Raw genomic sequence first — 18,940 nt, forward strand, 5'->3', positions numbered from 1 at the left:
ATCAAAGTTAAAGTCATAATCAATGGACACATCTTGGGTTAACAGCAATTTATTAAGGAGATTCCTTGAAACCTGAAAGACTCCAATGCAAATACAAAGTAATAAGTGGAGCAGTAGTCTGATTACAACTTTCTTCTTTACAAGGCACAAACAATGAACATGCCTAGAGACAATCGACGAATGCGGCCATTTTGCTTATGACAAGTGATTCTATGGGTTGATTATGGATACATATTTATGGTTTTTATCTGATTTTTTTTACTCTGTTGCCATATTACACTCACGTAGCAGTAGGTAAAACTAATTTGTAATTTTTCCATAGTTGAATTTTAGGATTGCAGATTAAGAACATCAAATAATTGTAATATTTTTAATTCCAACATTGTAATTTACAATTATTTTATAGCTGTATTGTAAAATGAGTTGTGTTTCTCCAAGTCCAAACAGTTATTTTGCTGGCAGTCTCACGGGGTGCCATGAGGCACCCCACACACCCTACCTCCTTCTCCCATTGCATGGTGAGGATAGGACAAGGCATGTTGGTACCCTGTCCCTGTCAGATAGAGGAAAGGGTGGCAATGTGCATTGCCACGTTGCCTTTTCCCTCATCAGATAGAGGAAAGGTCAAAAAATGCAGGTAGCTACCCAAAACACAGTTACTCTTCCCTTGTTGCCAAGGGAGCATCTTGTGACACTTCCTCGGCATTTGGGAGGGTCTGCCGAGTTTCAGATTATGGTGCTTGACAGGGACCATCTCCAAAGTGCTGTGAAGGGGCAAAAGGTCCCAATGTGATAAGGTGGTTATATTCATAATGCTTTCAGCGTGCCACCACCAGAAACACCAAAGATCCTCAAATGTTTTGAAATTTTTTAAAAAAATTATACAAAAGTATTTTTTAGTTCAAAAAAGGCGCACACCTGTTGTTTAACTGTATCTTTCAAAGATGATTTTCTGTGATAGGATAATAAATCCACCTTTTCCCCTGGTATTTTAAAAGAACAAACAATGCCTATGAAAACATTTTCTTTTTCCCAGCCTTATGAAAAGGAAAAAAAATAGATTGTTCTAATTTCCATATGCAGTACATGATTCAGCCAAAGGTAGCCATAATAGCTAACTCTTCTTAGGTCAAAACTATTATTGGCTCTTTTAATATTCACTTTATTTTCTGGAGACTGAATGATTTCTAGATTTGTAGTTGTGCTGTAGATGATGTGGTCTCTTTTGTACTATTTGCCCTTCAACACCCCACTTGCTATTGGCCGTGGAAGGGGAATTTGGTGGAAACTTCCTCACATCAGCAGCACTTAACTTGCTTAACTTTAGGTGGGTTGTGATGTTTTTCACCAAATAATTGAATAGTTTAATTATTAAGTACTTAAAGGATTTTAAATCAAATAATTGAATAGGTTAATTACTAATTAGTTAAAAGGTTTGAAAATTGCAAATGCCCCCTAAGATATGAAAACAGAATACTAGCACATTGTTCAGTAAGGTATACTACAGTATCTGCTGATGGAGAGACTATGGAGATTTACCATATCTTTGAAAAGCAGCAGATATCACATATCTATTAAAAATCAAGAATAGGATGAAAGATAGATTACCTGATAATTTATATTCCTGATGTAATAAAATCCTGTGAAAAGCCATTAATGCTGACAAAAAAAGCTGGAATCATGCATATCGGAGAGCTTGGCAGGATCAACTGTAGCTTCTCGCACTGATTTAAATATACCAGACAGATGGGAATCTTTGGAATTTGCAACTCACTTCATCCAAAATTTGTGGGTTGTAGAGCAGCACTATTTTAGCTGAGAATGAAGAGAACTTGAAATCCAGATCTGAGGCTGTTGAACCACTGAGACTTTGGAGCAGTATACATGAGTTAGGAAAGCTTTATGAGGACACATGTATAGCAAGAGTTACTTGACAAGAAGCTTTTGGATTTCTTATACAAGATGAGGGATAGGAGCAAGCTAGACTTAATGGAAACACAACCTGCATTTTAGAATAGGACTTGCAAAAAATTATGTAAAGCATGGGCCAAGTTAAAACCACACAGCAAACTAAGCCAGAATGCTGCATGTGAATTGAATCTTTCTTTGGCTAATGACTTTGTACCTCTAAAGCACTTCTCTCCAGCTGGTTTTCTCCTGGCAAAAACAGCCTCAGGTGTTTGATTGCATGAAAAGAAAAACAGCTGAAGTGGAGTCCTTTGAGGGAGAAAGCACCCCTTTCCTCCAAGTCCATACTATGCTAGAAATTGTCCCATGCTTTATAGAAGGAATAAAAAACATTTATTCTCCCAGCTGGTTTTGGATTGCAACACTCATCATCCCTCACCACTTACTACCCTGTCAAGGCTGATGAAAATTGCAATGAAAAAGCAGCTAAAAGACAACAGAATTCCCTCACATGTTGAGTTAGAGATTTTGGTGGCAACGCCATGTGTTGTTTGTTCTGGCTGGAGTGGGGATCTGCTCTAACTGATTTTTACAGCCAAAGCCTTTAGCTCTGATAGCTCTTTCTGGTTGTAGATGTTTTGGATACAATTTTCATACTGGAACTGCTCCCCCTACCCGAACCCATGCTCCCTGCAAGCCCCCTTCCCCCAGCAGAGCTGATGCTGGTTCCTCCCATGCTGAGGCCTCCTCCTCCATAGCCGAGACCAGCTCCTCCTGCAAGGCCCATGGCACTGCTGCCGCCTCCATAGCTCATGCCTCCAGATGAATGGACAACAGCTGCAAAGAGAATGAAAGGGTTGGTGCTGAAGATAGTCAGAGCTATGGAACAAGCTGAGCAAACAAATAGGTGGGTGATAGAGGCATAAAGAGATGGGAAATATATCACATCATCTTTAGGTGTGTGTGCACATGTGCTAGGGATGGAAAGACTACTGTCTACTAGCTACAGCCACAACAACACTTGAGATATCCCACCAAAGGAAGGGAAATCAGAGATAAGCTTCCTTATACTTCAGAACTGTGTGTGTGTGTGTGTGTGTGTGTGATAAGGGGATTAATGCAGGAATTAATGTAGTTTTTGTCCTCAGAAAATGTTTTGTTTCTGCAGATAAAAGTCTTTCCTGCAAGCTACAAATTTGTGACTCACATAGTTTGCAGAAAATACAGATTTCTGTGCAAAAAACATATGTGTAGTTAGTTAATGTGTATTTTCTGTAAGGAAAAAATCCACAATATTTCTGCATGGGAATCAGTATATTTGTGCAAGATATGCATTTTCTGTTCTAAACCTTTGCACAAAAATATCACATGAGCTTTATGTGAAGGGGGTTCTGAAGCACAACTAGTGTTTTCTGTTTATGCAGAAACTCTGTTTTTTTTGTGGAACTAAAATTATAGTCATCTCTCCACGTTTGTGAATTTGATTATTCGTGGATTTGATTAAAATATTATTTCCAGGAATTGCTAGCTCTTCTAATGTGACTCTGTGGTCAACTTCCAATGGAGGTTAATCATAGAATGATGCTAGTGGACGTAAGAGATTCCTAGAGAGGTGCTCTTTTAGGTACAAAATAGCAGAGTCCTGTGTCCTAATGCCAACAAATGTGGATGGCTAACTCAATTTGTTTTTGCACTTAGGAAATGAAACAAGCAAATATTTACATCCCATGTTGGTATGTGACTGCACTTATGCACTTGGGTCAGCTTCATTGACATGGGAGAGCCAGCAACTTCCAGATGCTTATTACAAAGGTAGCCCATAAAAGCATGCTAAGGAGATGTGCACATTTACTCCAGAGCCCCACTAAATTCAATAGAACACATTCTTAAGCAAATCCTTCACACAACCCTTTCAGAACAGGCTGTACTTGTTAGCCCACAACTGACACATACGTTATTATCAGATACTGATTGTCACATACAAGAATCCCTTTTTAGTATGGATTGATGGAGATGTCATTCCTGAAAGTTGGATCCTGTATATGGCAGTGGGGAAACAGCCAGTTTATCAGCCTTTGCATAATAGAATTTTACACAGCTAACTACATGTTTTAGTGTGTCCAAGAGCCTGCTCCAAAAGCCAGTTTCCTTGGAAAGCTTTCTCTTCATTTCTTTTCTTTTCTCCCTCTATTTGATTACCTATTGGCTGATGTCCTGCACTGTTATTTACATGTGCTTTTGAAACGGGGTATGAATCCCAACAGTCCTCCAGGCTGGTTTAGCTAATTCTGCCACTTGTCCTTCAGTTCTACTTTGGCTGCAAGTGTGCCCTCCACTTTTCCCTCCAGCCAATGCTGAAAAGCTTCACAAAGGGCCTGCCTGAGAAATCATGGGGCAAAGTACTAGATGTTTCAGCTAAAGAGTGTTCTCAACTGCCTTTGTAATGCCATCAAAGACAGATTTTTTCCCCCTTGTATTGTTAAAAATAAGAAACTGTTTTATCTGTCAATGCATCACAAATACATAGCTACATATTCAACACTAAACTGAAAATACACTAAACTGAGTTGCCCCTAGGATTCAAGTCGCATGCTTCTGAAGACTAGATGTTGATGGAAAAGCAGCAAGAGGGTCTTATCCTCTCTTGAACTGTTGGTGGGGTTTGTAGAGGCATCTCATTGCCACTCTTGGAAATAAGAAGGTGAACTAGGCAGCAATTTAATCTGACCTAGTGGACAATCTTATTGGCTTATACTTTCATGGCATTTGTGGTGCATAGGAAGTCTTCAGATATAGTTAGGCTTCAGCTTCTGCTTCTGTCTGCTGGCTGGCCATGTTGGCTGTGAGCCCCAAAACATCTAAAACCCATTTTAGGTCTAAAGCAGAAGTGGATAACTTCTTGGGTTATAATTTCCATTGGGTCTATCCAGCACTGCTAACAGTTAAGCAAACATGGTTAACAGTCCCCTGAAAAGAGTCCAAGAGCAACTGGATCCCATTTGCATTATAGAAATACCATACTGTGATCCCACTTCAATTGTCATACCACCCTCTGGAATCCTGGGACTTGTGGTTGAGGAAAGGACCTTTAATGTCTTCTGCCAGGGAGCTCCCTTGGTGCCTCTGAACAAACTATAAACCCCAGGGTGTCTTAAGAGGCAGCCATAAAAATCAAAGTGCTACATTTGTACAGCAGAAAAGAGACCCTGGAATGTCATAGATTGAACCCTGACTGACAGAGTAATTTTGAAGCGTCTGGTGATTTTACATCAGGCCATAACGGAAGGAAACAAATAGCATCTGTGCACCCTTGGTTTGCCCATCAGGGGTAGCTGAAAGCAAACTCGGAGTTGTATTTGAAGTCATTCTAAAGTTAAAAGATTGAAAAATGTCAATAGAAGCTATATGGGTTTTTTTTTAAATGGATACATTTTCAGGGGCTTTTGCAAATTCCTGGTGATGGTTTGTGCAGACGTTTCAGTATGAAGGCTCTGCAGGCTTTGGGTACCTTTTGCCAGAAGGGAAGAAGGGAAATCAGAAGGATGACATTATACATAAGAGGCTCATAACTTACTGACTTTTTGTGATTCATATGTATGTTACTTACAAATGTTTACTGCACCAACTCCCTCTCCAGCAAGCCTGTTAAAGAAGGAACAAGGAAAGTTATTGTTGTGCTCAACATCTTGAAGGCCAGGTGCAGCTGTTCAGAAGTTGTTCCATACATTCCTCACACCTTAGTCACTGCATGAATGAGGTCTTAGGAAAGAGTAAGATTCCCAAGTGAAACAACCGATTTGATCATCCATCTGCAGAGAGCAAGACGTTGTGTCTTCCACATTATAGCAATAGTGTGGTCTAGAATTCTGGAATACTGAAGAATGGCTCTGGGATCAAATTGTCACCCAGGAGAGCCTTGACTGAACCAGGCATGGACATTGTGCCTTTCAGAGATTTTGGATTGCAACTCCCAGAAGCCCTAAAAATCATAGTCATCACTGAAGAAAGCTAGGAGGTACAGTTCAACAACACCTGCAGGGATGCACAATTCCTACCCTGACTTTTCAGTTTCTCCTGAATCCAATGTTTAAACTATTCTCTGAGGCACGAAGGTTGTGGCTAATAATGATAAAGATGATGCAACCATGTCCCGGCTAAATGACAGACCCAGGAGGCATTGCTATTGGCAATAGGTCCATGTAGGTGTTCCTTTTGGCAGTGGATCCCAGCCCAGCATGTGTTAAAGAATACCCTATGGCAAGGGAAAGTGTTCTTTTTCTAAATCAGGCATGAACAACCATGGCCCTCTTAATTTTGAGAGATTTCCGTTTACAGCTTTCCTTGTAATTCAGAATGTTGGCTCAGTTCGATGGACCCTGTTACCCTGCACAATCTAGAGCACTACATTTCTCTACTCCTTTTCTAAATCATATTTAGGCAGAACTTCATGCTCTTGAAATAGCCACGTTTTTCCATGAGTAATGATTCCTAAATTCAAGTCTTGGGCTTTAGCTCTCAGATTCTGAGAACTGAGATCTAAAACATCTGGAAGATCGGAGTTTGGGAAACCCTGAGTTAAAAGAAATTGATTGCCTCTTCAGTTACTCATGTGTAATTTCTGCAAATTATTGATGTCCAGGTGAAAATATTGTCATTGGGACTTGATATTTTAGGCTCTTTTACTGAAATATATTAGCTCTCTTATATACCGTAAACAAAATGAAGGGGACTTGGTCATGAGTTTCTCAAGGAAACCTCTGAAAGGCAAAAGAAAAGTGTGGAAAAATAATCAAGAGAATGAGCTTTGAAAGTTAGTATTGGGGCTAGAACGCCATGCGAGATGACGTGTTCCAGGAGATGTAGTTTTAAAAAATGATATTTATAAGCCGTGCCTAAAATCTACTATTATGGGTTCCTTCTTGGTTAGATATATATATGTTGCAGTCATGGAAAAGACAGGCCAATTTTCTCCAACCTAGTGACTTCCAGATGTTTGGGACTCCAAACATCTGGAAGATCCCAGCATCTCCATCCTTTGAAGCCCAGCTGGAATAGATGGAGTTGCAGTCCAGACCTCAAGGCTAGGTTAGGTCTGAGTGATAAGAAGTCAAGTGGAACATCTCAGATGAAATAAAACCCTTGCCCCCTGCAAATATGACTACAATACAGTTGTGCACCCTGGTCCATGCCAAACTACTTCCACACAGAATAAACAACTGTTTAGCATTTCACAGTCCACCTACCTGCTCTCTTCCCCTTCTAGCAGCTTCCTGTAGGTGGCAATCTCAATGTCCAAGGCCAGCTTGACATTCATTAGCTCCTGGTACTCTCGTAGCTGACGGGCCATGTCTGCCTTGGCCTTCGTCAGAGCCTCCTCCAATCCAGCTAGCTTGTTCCTGGCATCTTTCAGGGCAAGTTCTCCACGCTGCTCTGCATCAGCAATGGATGCCTGCAGGTTGGCACACTGCAAGATGCATAGGCAAGAACTTGGTTCAGACAACATAATCTTTCAATTGGTGGCATTAATAGAGTTTATTCATGATAGTACCCTTTCACTGATGTCTCTGATTCTGCATCCATTTGCACACCTTTGCAATGGACAGGGATAGTCCTGCAAATGTTATTGAACTATGGATTCCATCATTCCTCACAATGACAATAGGGCCTAAGAATTATGGGAATTCCAACTGAATATAGTTCAGAAAACCAAAAACCTTCCTTGCTCTTAATGGTATATAACCACTTAAGGTTGACAGTTTTGTATCTTCAAGGAACCTGTGCCCTGACGAGTGAAAATCTTATAATAATTAGTGTTTTTTGTTGAATAATGGATTTCATGCCTAAGTAGATTCAAACCTTGGTCTCTAGAGTTGTAACTTAGAGGTCAAACCACTACACTATGCTGGCTATCTCTATGAATCACTCAAGCAAGAGTTTCTATTTGGGGTTAAATAAATGCTTAGATTAAATATGGTGATAGCTCAGAGACCTGAGAGCTACAGTCCCAATCCTTCAAATACTGCTTGTCTTATTTGACTATTTTTTCACTCCCCCCCCCCCCAAAGCGTTATTTCCCCAGATGAAAGCCTATATTGTTTCCTCTGCAGAACAGTACCTGCTTTTTCACATTGTCGATCTCAGAGTGGAGCCTTTGGATCATGCGGTTCAGCTCTGAGATCTCAATCTTCGTATTATGCAGATCGTCTCCATGCCTTCCAGCTGACAGCTGCAACTCCTCATACTGAAAAGAAAAAAGAGGGACCCTATTAAATGAAATTGTTTCAATCCCTATATCTCAACTATGATATCTGGTAATGAATTATGGAGGCAATTTTGAATGCACGATGATGCTTCACTTATTTTATTTACATCAAAAGAGCAGCAACTTCAAATTTAGAAAAATGGGTATGCAATAGGCCTGTCACTTTTGTGAGGCTGGTGACTCAGGACTCCAACAAAAGTGGGAAAATTGCAAATAAAAAACCTAATTTCTTTTAACCTAAGGAAACATTCCTCTAGGAATCTGTAGGTTCTCCAGTAGAACTCTATGGTAAACTACCAGTTGATTGTGCTGGAGAAGCTAGAAATTCATAGAAAGAGCATATTAATCAAATCCATAAATGAAAAGTTAAATGCAAAAATGTGGAGGGTCAAGTATATCATATTTTTAATGCAACATTGTTTTGAATGCTACTTCTAGAAACGTTGATGAATACCTAACAATGCTCATTTGTGGGCTAACTTTATCTCTCAGCAGAATGAACAAGGAGGTTCTCATTACAAATCAGGGCTGCCTTAACACATGTAGAAGTGAGGAATAATGCATGACCATCTACCACTTTTTCTGGTATGACAGCTAAGTCAGTTGCCTCATGCTACTCAACAATATCTCTTCTGGCTAGGACCACATAGAGTTTCTATGCCATCAAAAAAAAACCCAGTCATATTTCGAAGAAACTTTAAGCCCAGGATCTTCTTAAATTTGACACAAAAAGTAAGAATTCTGGCCTTCTTACCTTGCTTTGATACCATGATTCGGCCTCTGCTCGGCTCCTGTTGGCAATATCTTCATACTGAGCCTTAACTTCAGCAATGATGCTATCCAGGTCCAGGTTTCTGTTGTTGTCCATTTGAAGAATTACAGAGGTGTCTGAAACTTGGGCATGCATCTGGGCTAATTCCTACAGATGTTTTTCCCAAAGCAAAACACATGAAATATGTTCTAGTTTCCTTCTCAGACAGGAAGTGACTTCACAATACATCATGAAAAAATAAACCATACAAGAAGCAAATGGGAAGCACTGCCAGATGCTATGGATCAGGAGCAGACCAAAATATCTTGCTGTCCGATTCAAAACAGCAAAAATATCCCCACCCATGATATATTGGACACACAAGTTATCTAACATACAGAACAGAGAAGAGCTTTCAAGCACTTCTCCCTTTATCTTTGTCAATAGAAACTGAATAATAACACATTTATCAACTAAAAGTTCATTTCCTTTTCATGAAAAGATACTTGAAACCTGTTGCTTGAAGCAACTGCTTCACTCTGTCTAATCATAGAGATATACCTTTGTTACTTAGGAATTGACGAATACTTCAGTCTCCAGCACAACTAACTTAATACAGTCTGAAATAGATATGTCTTCAGGTTTCTTTTAAAAGTCAGAAATGGGTCCATGTGCATTTTTGGGGGAAGGGAATTCCTTTCACAGAATCATGGAATCATAGAGATGAAAGAAACCACTCACCCCATCCAGCCCAACCATGCAGGAAAGACAATCAAAGCATCCCTGACAGATGTTTTAAAGCCTCACTTTCTATATCTATTCTCCAAATCAGACTTTCCCAGCCTCCAGAAGAATTGGACAATAATTCCCACCAACTCTTTAGCAGCCAGTAAAAACCAGAAAATGCTTTTCCTTACCGCTTCATAGAAACCTTTCAGAAAAGCGACTTCATCATTTATGGAATCCACTCTGGTGTCCAGTTCAACCTTGTTCATAAAGGCAGCATCCACATCCTGGAAAAAGAAGCAAAAAGACTGAAGACTGCAGCACTTGCTATGGAACCGAAGCCACAATTTCCCCTAAGAGGTTAAAACTGGGTTAAGAACATTTCACCTTTCAGATATTTTAGGCTACAATCCCCATCAGTTTTGCCCAGCAATAGGCTATTCTCAACATACCTACATTTAAAAGACCTCCTTAGAATGAGAAAGAACTTGAAAGTGCACTTTTAAATGTAATTAGTTATAGTTGTTTTGGGGGATGAGCAAACTCCTATTGTACAGTATGACCTTGTATTCATGGGTTTTGTATTTATCCACATCCTCTTTAGGCATTCTCTAGGTCCTCCAGCTTGACTTTATGGCATTCTTGGGCTGGAAGTCCTTCATTTCAATGGGTTCACTAAAAACTATCTAAAACCCTATCTCTTCCAGCCTACCCAGCCCGTTGAAAGTATAAATTTAAAATTCATGTCCTATGTTTTGGTCTCTGCCCTGCGTTATTAATGTGTATTTTATAGAAATGTTTTGATATGTATCTTTTATGGAACTGCATTTTAATATGTGTAGACTTTTTATATAGTATTTGTGTGTTTTTGACTGTGCTGTGACCTGCCTCAAGCCATGAGGAGGCAGATAAGAAACAAAATTATTATTATGATTATGATTATTATGATTATTATTATTATTCACTCAAAGTCTGGGAATTTATCCCCCAAGGATATAGGGGATACTATACAAACTTTTTAAGCAGAGGGCCAGGTCACAGTCCCTCAAACTGTGGGAGGGCCAGATTATAATTTGAAAAAAATGAATGAATTCCTATGCACACTGCACATACCTTAATTGTAGTGCAAAAACACTTAAAATGCAATGAATAAAATGAAGAACAATTTTAACAAATATAAACATTAATATTTCAATGGGAAGTGTGGGCCTGCTTTTGGCAGATGAGACAGCATTGTTGTTGTTGTTGTGTGCTTTTTTGAACGAGGGCCGGGTAAATGACCTTGGAAGGCCGTATCCAACCCCCAGGCCTTAGAGGACCCCTGCTCTACACTTACCATTTTAATACTACCTTCTTTCACTTCCCATTTCTCAAAAGCAACTATTTTTTTAACACTATTTGTTTTGTGTGCATGGGTAGCTTGTGTGCATCTATACATGACTCTCACACACAAATATCTAATTTACTTACCTTTTTGAGCACTACAAATTCATTTTCTGCAGCTGTACGCTTGTTAATTTCATCTTCATACCTATTAAGAGGAAAGAGGAATTATCCAACTCATTAGTACTCAAAAATACAAGACCAAAAACTAATTAACAAAGAAACAACTTCTTATTTTTCTGTTCCAACCATTTCTTTCTAAATCTATCTACTATTATCTCTTACCTATCAGAAAGAGGGTTGAAAAGACAGAAGATAGAGTAAAATCTACAAGTAGATTTTTAGGCTGCTTTAAGTAGACCTGCAAAGTTTCATTTCATTTTTAAAGCAGTGGCCACAACAAAATGGCCCATTACTAACAAAAAGTTGTAGTGTTGAAAGTAAAGGCATTTGTGTGTGAAAGTCTCTATAGGATTTCTGTGTATGAGAGAGAAGGGGGGGGGGGTCACATAGAGAGAGAGAAAGCACAGAAATGGAATTTTGTGTGAAAGGATTGTGAGCTGTCTTCCAGTTTGGTTCGCATGGTGATTACTTATTGTGGTGCGCTTTTAATGGTGTACTGTACTGTTTTGTTGGCTTGTATATACTGGTGAGATTTTCTCCAGGAACTCCCATGGGGACCCAAATTCACAGATGCTCAAGTCCCATTATATATAATGGCACAGTAAAATGGTGTTCCTTAAATAAAATTGAGAATCTTTTTATTTTTTTAAAAGCCAATCCAAGGATTCAGAATCTATGGATGGGGAGGGCCAACTGTAATCTTTTAATGAATTTTACTTTCCCAAATTGTATATATCTTTCCAAAATAACTTTAATATTTATGTTGATGTTTTATATAGTTATTACTCCAGATAGTTTTTAATAATTTGTAAGCTATCTTGAGTCCCGTTATGGCTTGGAGGGGGAGGGGGGGACGGGACATATAAATGAATAAAAATAATAATGAATAATAACTAGTGAAAACAAGATATGAAGCCTACTCATCTGTCCACCCCATAAAATTATACACAGAAGAATTAAAAGCCAGTGTGTACAAAACAGGAGATTTTTGACCGCTTCACACAGCCCTTTCAGGCCATACTATTTCACTGGTAGTTGTCCATGAAAGGGAAGGTGAACAGAGAGACTTGTAGCACCCCTCCCTCCTTTCCCCTTCATATGGTGGGGATGAGACAGGGTACATTGGCATCCTGTCTCCATCAGGTGGGGAAAAGGGCAACAATGCGCAGCAACACATGTTGCCCGTCACCCTTTCCCCATCATACAGGGAAAGAGAGAGGAAAATGCGGGTAGGTCCATCAGAAATACCCAAAGCGCTCTTTCTTCCCCCATGGTGATGGAAGAAGTGCCTTTTGGTGCTTCCCCTCCACTTTGGGAGGAATGTGGGTAGGACCTACCATATGCCATCTGATGACGCTTGGCAGGTCTCATCCAAGCCGCAAATAAAAGCGGCAAAACTAGGGTATTTTCCCCAGTGTGAAGAGGTCCTTAATGTCTTAATGTTAGAATTAAGTATTAGCTAAAAGCAACATTTTCACAAATTCCAGATCTAGCATGAGAACATAAAACAATCCCACAGGGGCAGAAGCAGAGATCTAAACTAGCAAAAGTAGCCAGATGGCTGATTTCAGAAAGCTCAGAAAGGCAGTTGTCAGTCAATTCCCAATTTTTGGTACTTAGAGGTAATGTGATCCTCCACATGGAGATTCCATTTAGCTATCACACCAATTTTAAAATAATCAGATATTTTTTATATATATTTCATCAAATTCTTCTGAAGCTATCTAAACTGATAACCAGAACCATAATCAACAATTCATCCTGTGCGTTTGAGTATATCAACCTTATCACATTGGCCTCCTGAATTGCCATAGATTGTGGTGAATCTGGTGGTGCCCGGTGAGAGCAGTGGGAAACTTATTATCCCATACCCCACATCACCTGACTTACTCCAAACCCCATCCCACCAAGGGATGTGTCTGTTGTGTGGCTTCCCACCATTGATCCCTATGAAACACAGGAAGCCTGGCTATAGGTGTTCTGACATTCAGACTTGGATCAGAAAAATAGTGTCAGGAATCCAGAACTATGTTTTCAAAAACAGAGTTCAGGAAAATGACCTGGTTGGAGCAGAACTTCTAGAACTCCCCAGCCAGCATTCCTAAGGCTGGGATTCCCCAAAAATAACTTTTCCAAACTCTGTTCAAATTCTCCAAAATTTTCTGGTTGGGCAACACAACTGTTGGGACCATTCTCCAGAGAGATGAGAAATTATCAGGTTTTTCAGGGACAAGAATCACCATGAGTAATGGTAGCACCCTACATTCTTTCATTTCTCTTAATGTGGCTTGATCATTAAGCAGCTTATCCATGATCAGGATTTGCATCCTTTAAAATGATGTAGAACTAATGCCATTTTGGAGGTTTTATGTATGTATTTTTTTTAAAGTGTGGCTGCCATCATATGCAAAAAGAAAATTGAGAAGACAGTTTGGAAGAAATTGTACAACATGGTCAGTGTTCAGGGATAGGCAATCAAAGGTGAGAAAATAAGATCTCAGAAAAATACAATCTCAAAGATTTTCTGACAAAGTTAGCTTCTATGACAAGTAGAAGGTTTGATATGTCTTCTATCATTGCAATTGGTTTTGTAGTGCCATTATGATTTTTCAGATATCATGCATATTTCACCTGAGAGGACAGGACACAGTTCTTTATTATTTATTTACTGTACTTGTATACCGCCTTGCTCAGCGACTCAAAGTGGTTTACAACAAGTCAGTACACATAATAACAAAATACAAATTAAACATTAAAACACTATAAGACCACAATAGAAACAATAAAAGCCAACATCATTATCATCAGCGTCTCTGGCACACATTTCTGCATGGAGCCATCTTTAATAAGTGCATTTCCAGATAGAGTTTTAAAGCTGTAAATTACATTGCAAAATGTAGGAATGTGTGTAGAACTGTGTTTTGACCTTCAATCCAGAGTGTATAAACCTTGTTATTTTGCATAAAAATGCAAGGCCACAAATGCTCAACTGTCTCTATTTTTGAATCCACTAGATTTCTCAGATATGCTTTTGAAGTTTGAATGGGTCTGTGTTAGTGCCCTGTGTTAGTGCCCTTAAGCACCTTCATGTTTCCATTTTGGGCACTTTCTTTTTGATGAATGTTTTCAAAGGAATGCAAACATGAGTATGCCCAGACTAGCTTTACTGCCTTGACTTTGAGGAGAGGCCAACATAAATCTATCTATCTAGTTTTGCTTTTCAAATGGTGCCAGACAGGAAGCTGCCAAAAGGGGCTGTAGGAACTGGTCTTTGAGGGAGTAGGTGTCATCAAATGACCAATCCTTGGGGAAAAATAGAACTTAGCCATGGAAGCAAGCCATCAGGCAACTGCCAAACCTTTATGAAAGAGATAACTCTTTTAAAACTCGAATAATTTCATCCTTAATTTGAAAACTAACAGCTTTTATTAGCCCTTTGTAACATTCTTTCCATGTTGCTGGAACTTGGCATTGAAGTAATTAACACCTCACCCATAAATTAGAGAAGCATAAATGCCATCCCAATGATTTCAGAAGGTTTACAGTCACATGCCACAAAAAGAAAAAAAAATCAGGTTGGAATTTCCCTCTAGGTAGAATTGTACTGCAGTGGCTAGGGAAGTTGTTGGTTAGTACAAATTGCTGACTATCACTTACTGGCAACCGAGGAGAAAGAAAAATGTTGGCTTCCATCAGCAACTTTTCTGAAGGTGGTGGTAGGCATGTGCTTCAGTTGGCACCATACATATATGTGGCTGATGACAATGGATATCTACTCTTTAGGCTTGTGCATTTCAGCTGAAACTTGATCCGTTTCTGCTGGCCTGATACTAGTAGACCCCATATGTATTTTTGCATGCCTCCCGAGAATGCGCGAGTAGCCAGATAGCAATTTTTGGTCCATAGCCGATAAATGCAGGTGGATCGGCCCATTGGTGGCAATGAAGAGCTTATAAGGTTCCCCTTTCTGTTCCTGGGAGCTTTTCTTTTCCCTTCATGGAGCCTGGGTGTCAGCAACAGTGTTAAGGAAGCACCCTATCTGGCCCATTAGATAGGTGACTTCCCACAGGCACCCCCCTCCATATCCTTCATTAAGACCTGGATTAAAAGCATTAAAGACACAACTCTTTCCCTCCTGTCTTTATAGAAGACCGGGTTTAATGCTTCTTAAAGCTGTTTCTACTCTAGAGGAGAGACATTGCAGGCAGGCAGGCATGCACGCTTTCTCTCCTGGGCCTGCACCATGTCATGCACTCTTTCCAAGGCGTGTTAAGGAGGTCAGATCTTGGGATACAGGCCAGTATAGATCCAGCCTGAGAGGCAAATCAGAACAATTTCAAGACGAATGCTAAAGACATATGTTCTCCTCATGCCTTTATCATCTATAAGGAACCATTGAAATAACTCATCCAGTGGTGTGGGCTGATGTGTAATCAGGATGCAGAGGAGGAAGAGAAAGAGAAGAAAAAATAAGCCTGGAAGAAGGTTCCAAAATACATGTGATGCGAAAATTACTGTGTGGTTTGCAAAAATATATCTAAAAAGGTTTGTGACAGAAGAAGATAGGACCGCTTTTAAGAAGCAGTCTTCATTCATCTTTCTTTTATGTTGCCCACCTGATCCTGAAGTCCTCCACAGTATCCTGCATGTTCTTCAGCTCTGACTCTAGCCGTGGTCTCTCTCCCAAAATACCCTCTAGTTGCCTCCTTAGATTAGCGATGTATGCCTCAAACATTGCATCAAAGTTATGGCGGGTGATCTTGTGGTCCTGCAGGAGGCTCCATTTTGTCTCTAGCACTTTGTTTTGTTGCTCTAGAAAGCGAACCTACCAAAGGAAAACCAAGTTGCAAATTAACAGAAGTTCACTGACAAAACAAAACATCTTAATACAAAACAGAAAAATAACCTCCTAGCATCTTCTCCCTCTATTTTAATTGGACAGGAAGGATGTCTACATTGGAGAGAGATAGAAATTTGTCAGTTCTCAACTCTAATAATATCATACGGTGACTGATGTCAGAGGATCGAAAAAGTGACAAATCCCTTCAGTTGGTGAAGAATGGGAAGATGTGGGAATGACGCTGGGAACTGCTATTTTCAGGAATGGGGATCTAATTGTGAAGGCTTGTACGCATTCTAAATGTTTTTAAAAACTTGACAGAGAACAAGCATTACAAATGTAGTCAAATGCAGAACTATGTAACCTCTCCTGAACAGACTCAAAATCCTATTTTAACAGGCATCAGCTGCACCAAGTGATGGAGGTTTTTTCTGCTAGTAATTTGGAAGCCGCAAGGTGAGATTTCTAGACCCACCCAACAATGGACTGGATGATGGCAAATAAACTGAAACCTCCACAAAAGATAAAAGTGTTCCTGGTTAGTCAGAAGGCAGATCAGAGAATAGTCATGTGCTAGATGGCAAACCTGTGCTAGATGGGAAAATATACAAGTTTGGAGTTTGGATGTACTCCTGGATTATATCCTGAGCCTGGAAGCTCAAGTTTCAGTGGTGGCCAGGAGTGCATTTGCACAGTTCAAACTTCTCCACCAGCTGAGCCTGTTCCTTAAGACCAGATTTGTTGCATCCTGGTTGGCTCACTGTAACATGCTCTATTTGGGGCTGCCTTTGAAGAGCATCCATAAATTTCAGCTGGTCCAAAGAGCTGCAACCAGACTGCAAACTAGACCTGGCTACAGGGAGCACACAAATCCCTTGTCGCAAGCACTCCACTTTCTAGCCAATCCACTTGGAGGCCAAGCTGAAAGTCCTGGTTTTGACCTATACAGCCCTATACGGCTCAAATCCAGGTCTGTATTCTTCCTTACAATTTGAGATCTGCTGGAAGGGTCCTTCTCTCTGCCTTAGCATTTTTTCCCACCAGCTCATAATAAGCTTATATCTCTTACTTCCATTATTAAAAATGGGAAATGACAAGAAGGCCATTTTTGTGTAAAGTAGCTCTTTGGATCTCAGACTACAGTCATAGGGCAATCATACATCTATCACAAAGTAAGATCCATCAAGTTCTATGAGATGTAGTCCTGGGATCCAGGATAGTACAACCAGTGAACTGGAAGGAGATAACGGTTAGTCAGTCTAGACTTAAGCATCTCCAGTCAAAGAGTGCCAAACAAAATCTGTTTTATTCTTCAACAGTTGCAAGTATTCAGATGTTTATCTCAATATAGCAAAAATCAGCTTTCTTTCAAGTTCCAGCTGTGGAATCTGTTTATGAAGAATAATTCCTTCTGTGTTTGCATCGCTTTTTCTTTTTGACACCTTTAAAATATTGCTAGTACACACACACAAATGCTCTTTAGGCTTCAATTTAATCACTCTGCCTCTAAACCTTGCTATTTTCTTAAGCTCATTTCTGCGTCAAGTTACTTTTGAATCTATTTTCCCAACAAATGTGTGCTCCACAAAAAAATGGAGAAGAGCAAAAATAGAAAGATAACAATGTTCCAATCTGTATACAAGTCCACATTGTTCAAAATCCCTAAGTATCCCCAAAGGACAATATGAGAAAGAAAACTTACCTTGTCAATGAAGGAGGCAAATTTGTTGTTGAGTGTCTTGATCTGCTCCTTCTCTTCTTTCTTTACTCTTTGGATGTTTGGGTCAATTTCCAAGTTGAGAGGAGCCAGGAGGTTTGGGTTGACCGTCACCTCATGGATGCCGCCAGCTCCAACTCCATACCCAGCACCACCGACAATCCTGTACCCAACTCCTCCATGACCTAACCCATAACCGTATCCAGATCGGGCAGTGCGATAGCCACCCATGGAGATTCTTTTACTTCCTCCAAAACCATGGAGGCTCCTGCTCCCGAAGCCACCAACACCATGTCCAAGGCCTGCTCCACCTCCCCGGGATACTGAAACAGTGCTAAAGCCAGTTCGGCTACCTGGCATAACAGCCGAAGATGCACTAAAATTCTTAGTAACTCTGACTGATTTTTGAGCCATTGCTTTTGAACACAGGGAGTAAATGGAAAGAGAAAGATGGAAAGATGAACCAAGGCAAGGTTCCTGGACTATGAAGGTGAAATAATCCCTCTGAAACCTCTCAAGTTTCCCCCTTTTATCTAATTCACGAGTTGGGTTTGGCCACTAGAGATCATAGGACAGTGGGCTGAATTAATCATTTTGGTATGTTGGGCATAAAGCCATTTTTTCCATTCTGCTCATCACTGGATGTTCCTAACGTAATGCCCTGGCAATCTGGGGGCTTGTAAAATCCAACAGGAGCTTCTAACCCTGTATTTTACAGTGCCAGAGGTTCCCTCAAGGCATTCCTTTTAACTGCATATAAATCAACACGTGCATTTTTCCCTCTTCTTCTTTTTTGAACTTGATGGGAACAGAATTGTCCCAGGAGGGAAGTAAGTGCTTCTCAGGCAGCTCCCTTGACAATGGTTCTCATGGTGCACATCCTTACATCTGTTCCTTACTTATGCAACTACAACAATCACCATGAGATCAACAAAAGCACAAGTTAGGGCATAAATATTCAGAAACTCATCCACCCCTAATCTGCTAAATCCCATCAAGAGAGGAAGGTTCTCCTTTCCTCCCTCTGCCTTGTCTATCCATACCTCTAGATCTCCGTTTGCTTTTTCTCTCCATCATTCGCTTCTTTCCAATGTTTAAGTAAGAATTCTCTACTGCCATCACTTCTACAGTATAGGCCCTATTATTGTTGTTGTGATTCATTTATATCCCACATTTTGCCAGATAATAGGACTCAACATGTAGCTAACAACATATTAAAAATAACATAAA

General features: G+C 40.0%; 1 protein-coding gene across 1 annotated transcript; it reads right to left on the minus strand.

The window, feature by feature from the left end:
• Positions 1-1,439: 1,439 nt before the first annotated feature.
• Positions 1,440-18,599, minus strand: LOC132768384 (keratin, type II cytoskeletal cochleal-like). Its single transcript, XM_060764203.2, has 9 exons — positions 17,696-18,599; positions 15,770-15,978; positions 11,118-11,178; positions 9,839-9,934; positions 8,925-9,089; positions 8,024-8,149; positions 7,152-7,372; positions 5,516-5,550; positions 1,440-2,745 (listed from the first exon to the last, which is right to left on the minus strand). Exons 1-9 carry the CDS (start codon positions 18,122-18,124, stop codon positions 2,513-2,515), a joined length of 1,575 nt encoding a protein of 524 aa, XP_060620186.2. The 5' UTR covers positions 18,125-18,599; the 3' UTR covers positions 1,440-2,512.
• Positions 18,600-18,940: the final 341 nt, after the last annotated feature.

This window comes from Anolis sagrei, chromosome 2 (assembly GCF_037176765.1).
Source record: "Anolis sagrei isolate rAnoSag1 chromosome 2, rAnoSag1.mat, whole genome shotgun sequence".
In the NCBI taxonomy this organism is placed as follows: Eukaryota; Metazoa; Chordata; class Lepidosauria; order Squamata; family Dactyloidae; genus Anolis; species Anolis sagrei.

Excerpts from the sequence above, each read along its gene's own strand:
- LOC132768384 (XM_060764203.2), bottom strand. The coding sequence starts at position 18,124 with ATGGCTCAAAAATCAGTCAGAGTTACTAAGAATTTTAGTGCATCTTCG. Across the intron at positions 15,979-17,695 it reads TTGCCTCCTTCATTGACAAG|GTTCGCTTTCTAGAGCAACA; the intron begins GTAAGTTTTCTT and ends TTCCTTTGGTAG. Across the intron at positions 7,373-8,023 it reads TCGACAATGTGAAAAAGCAG|TGTGCCAACCTGCAGGCATC; the intron begins GTACTGTTCTGC and ends TGCATCTTGCAG.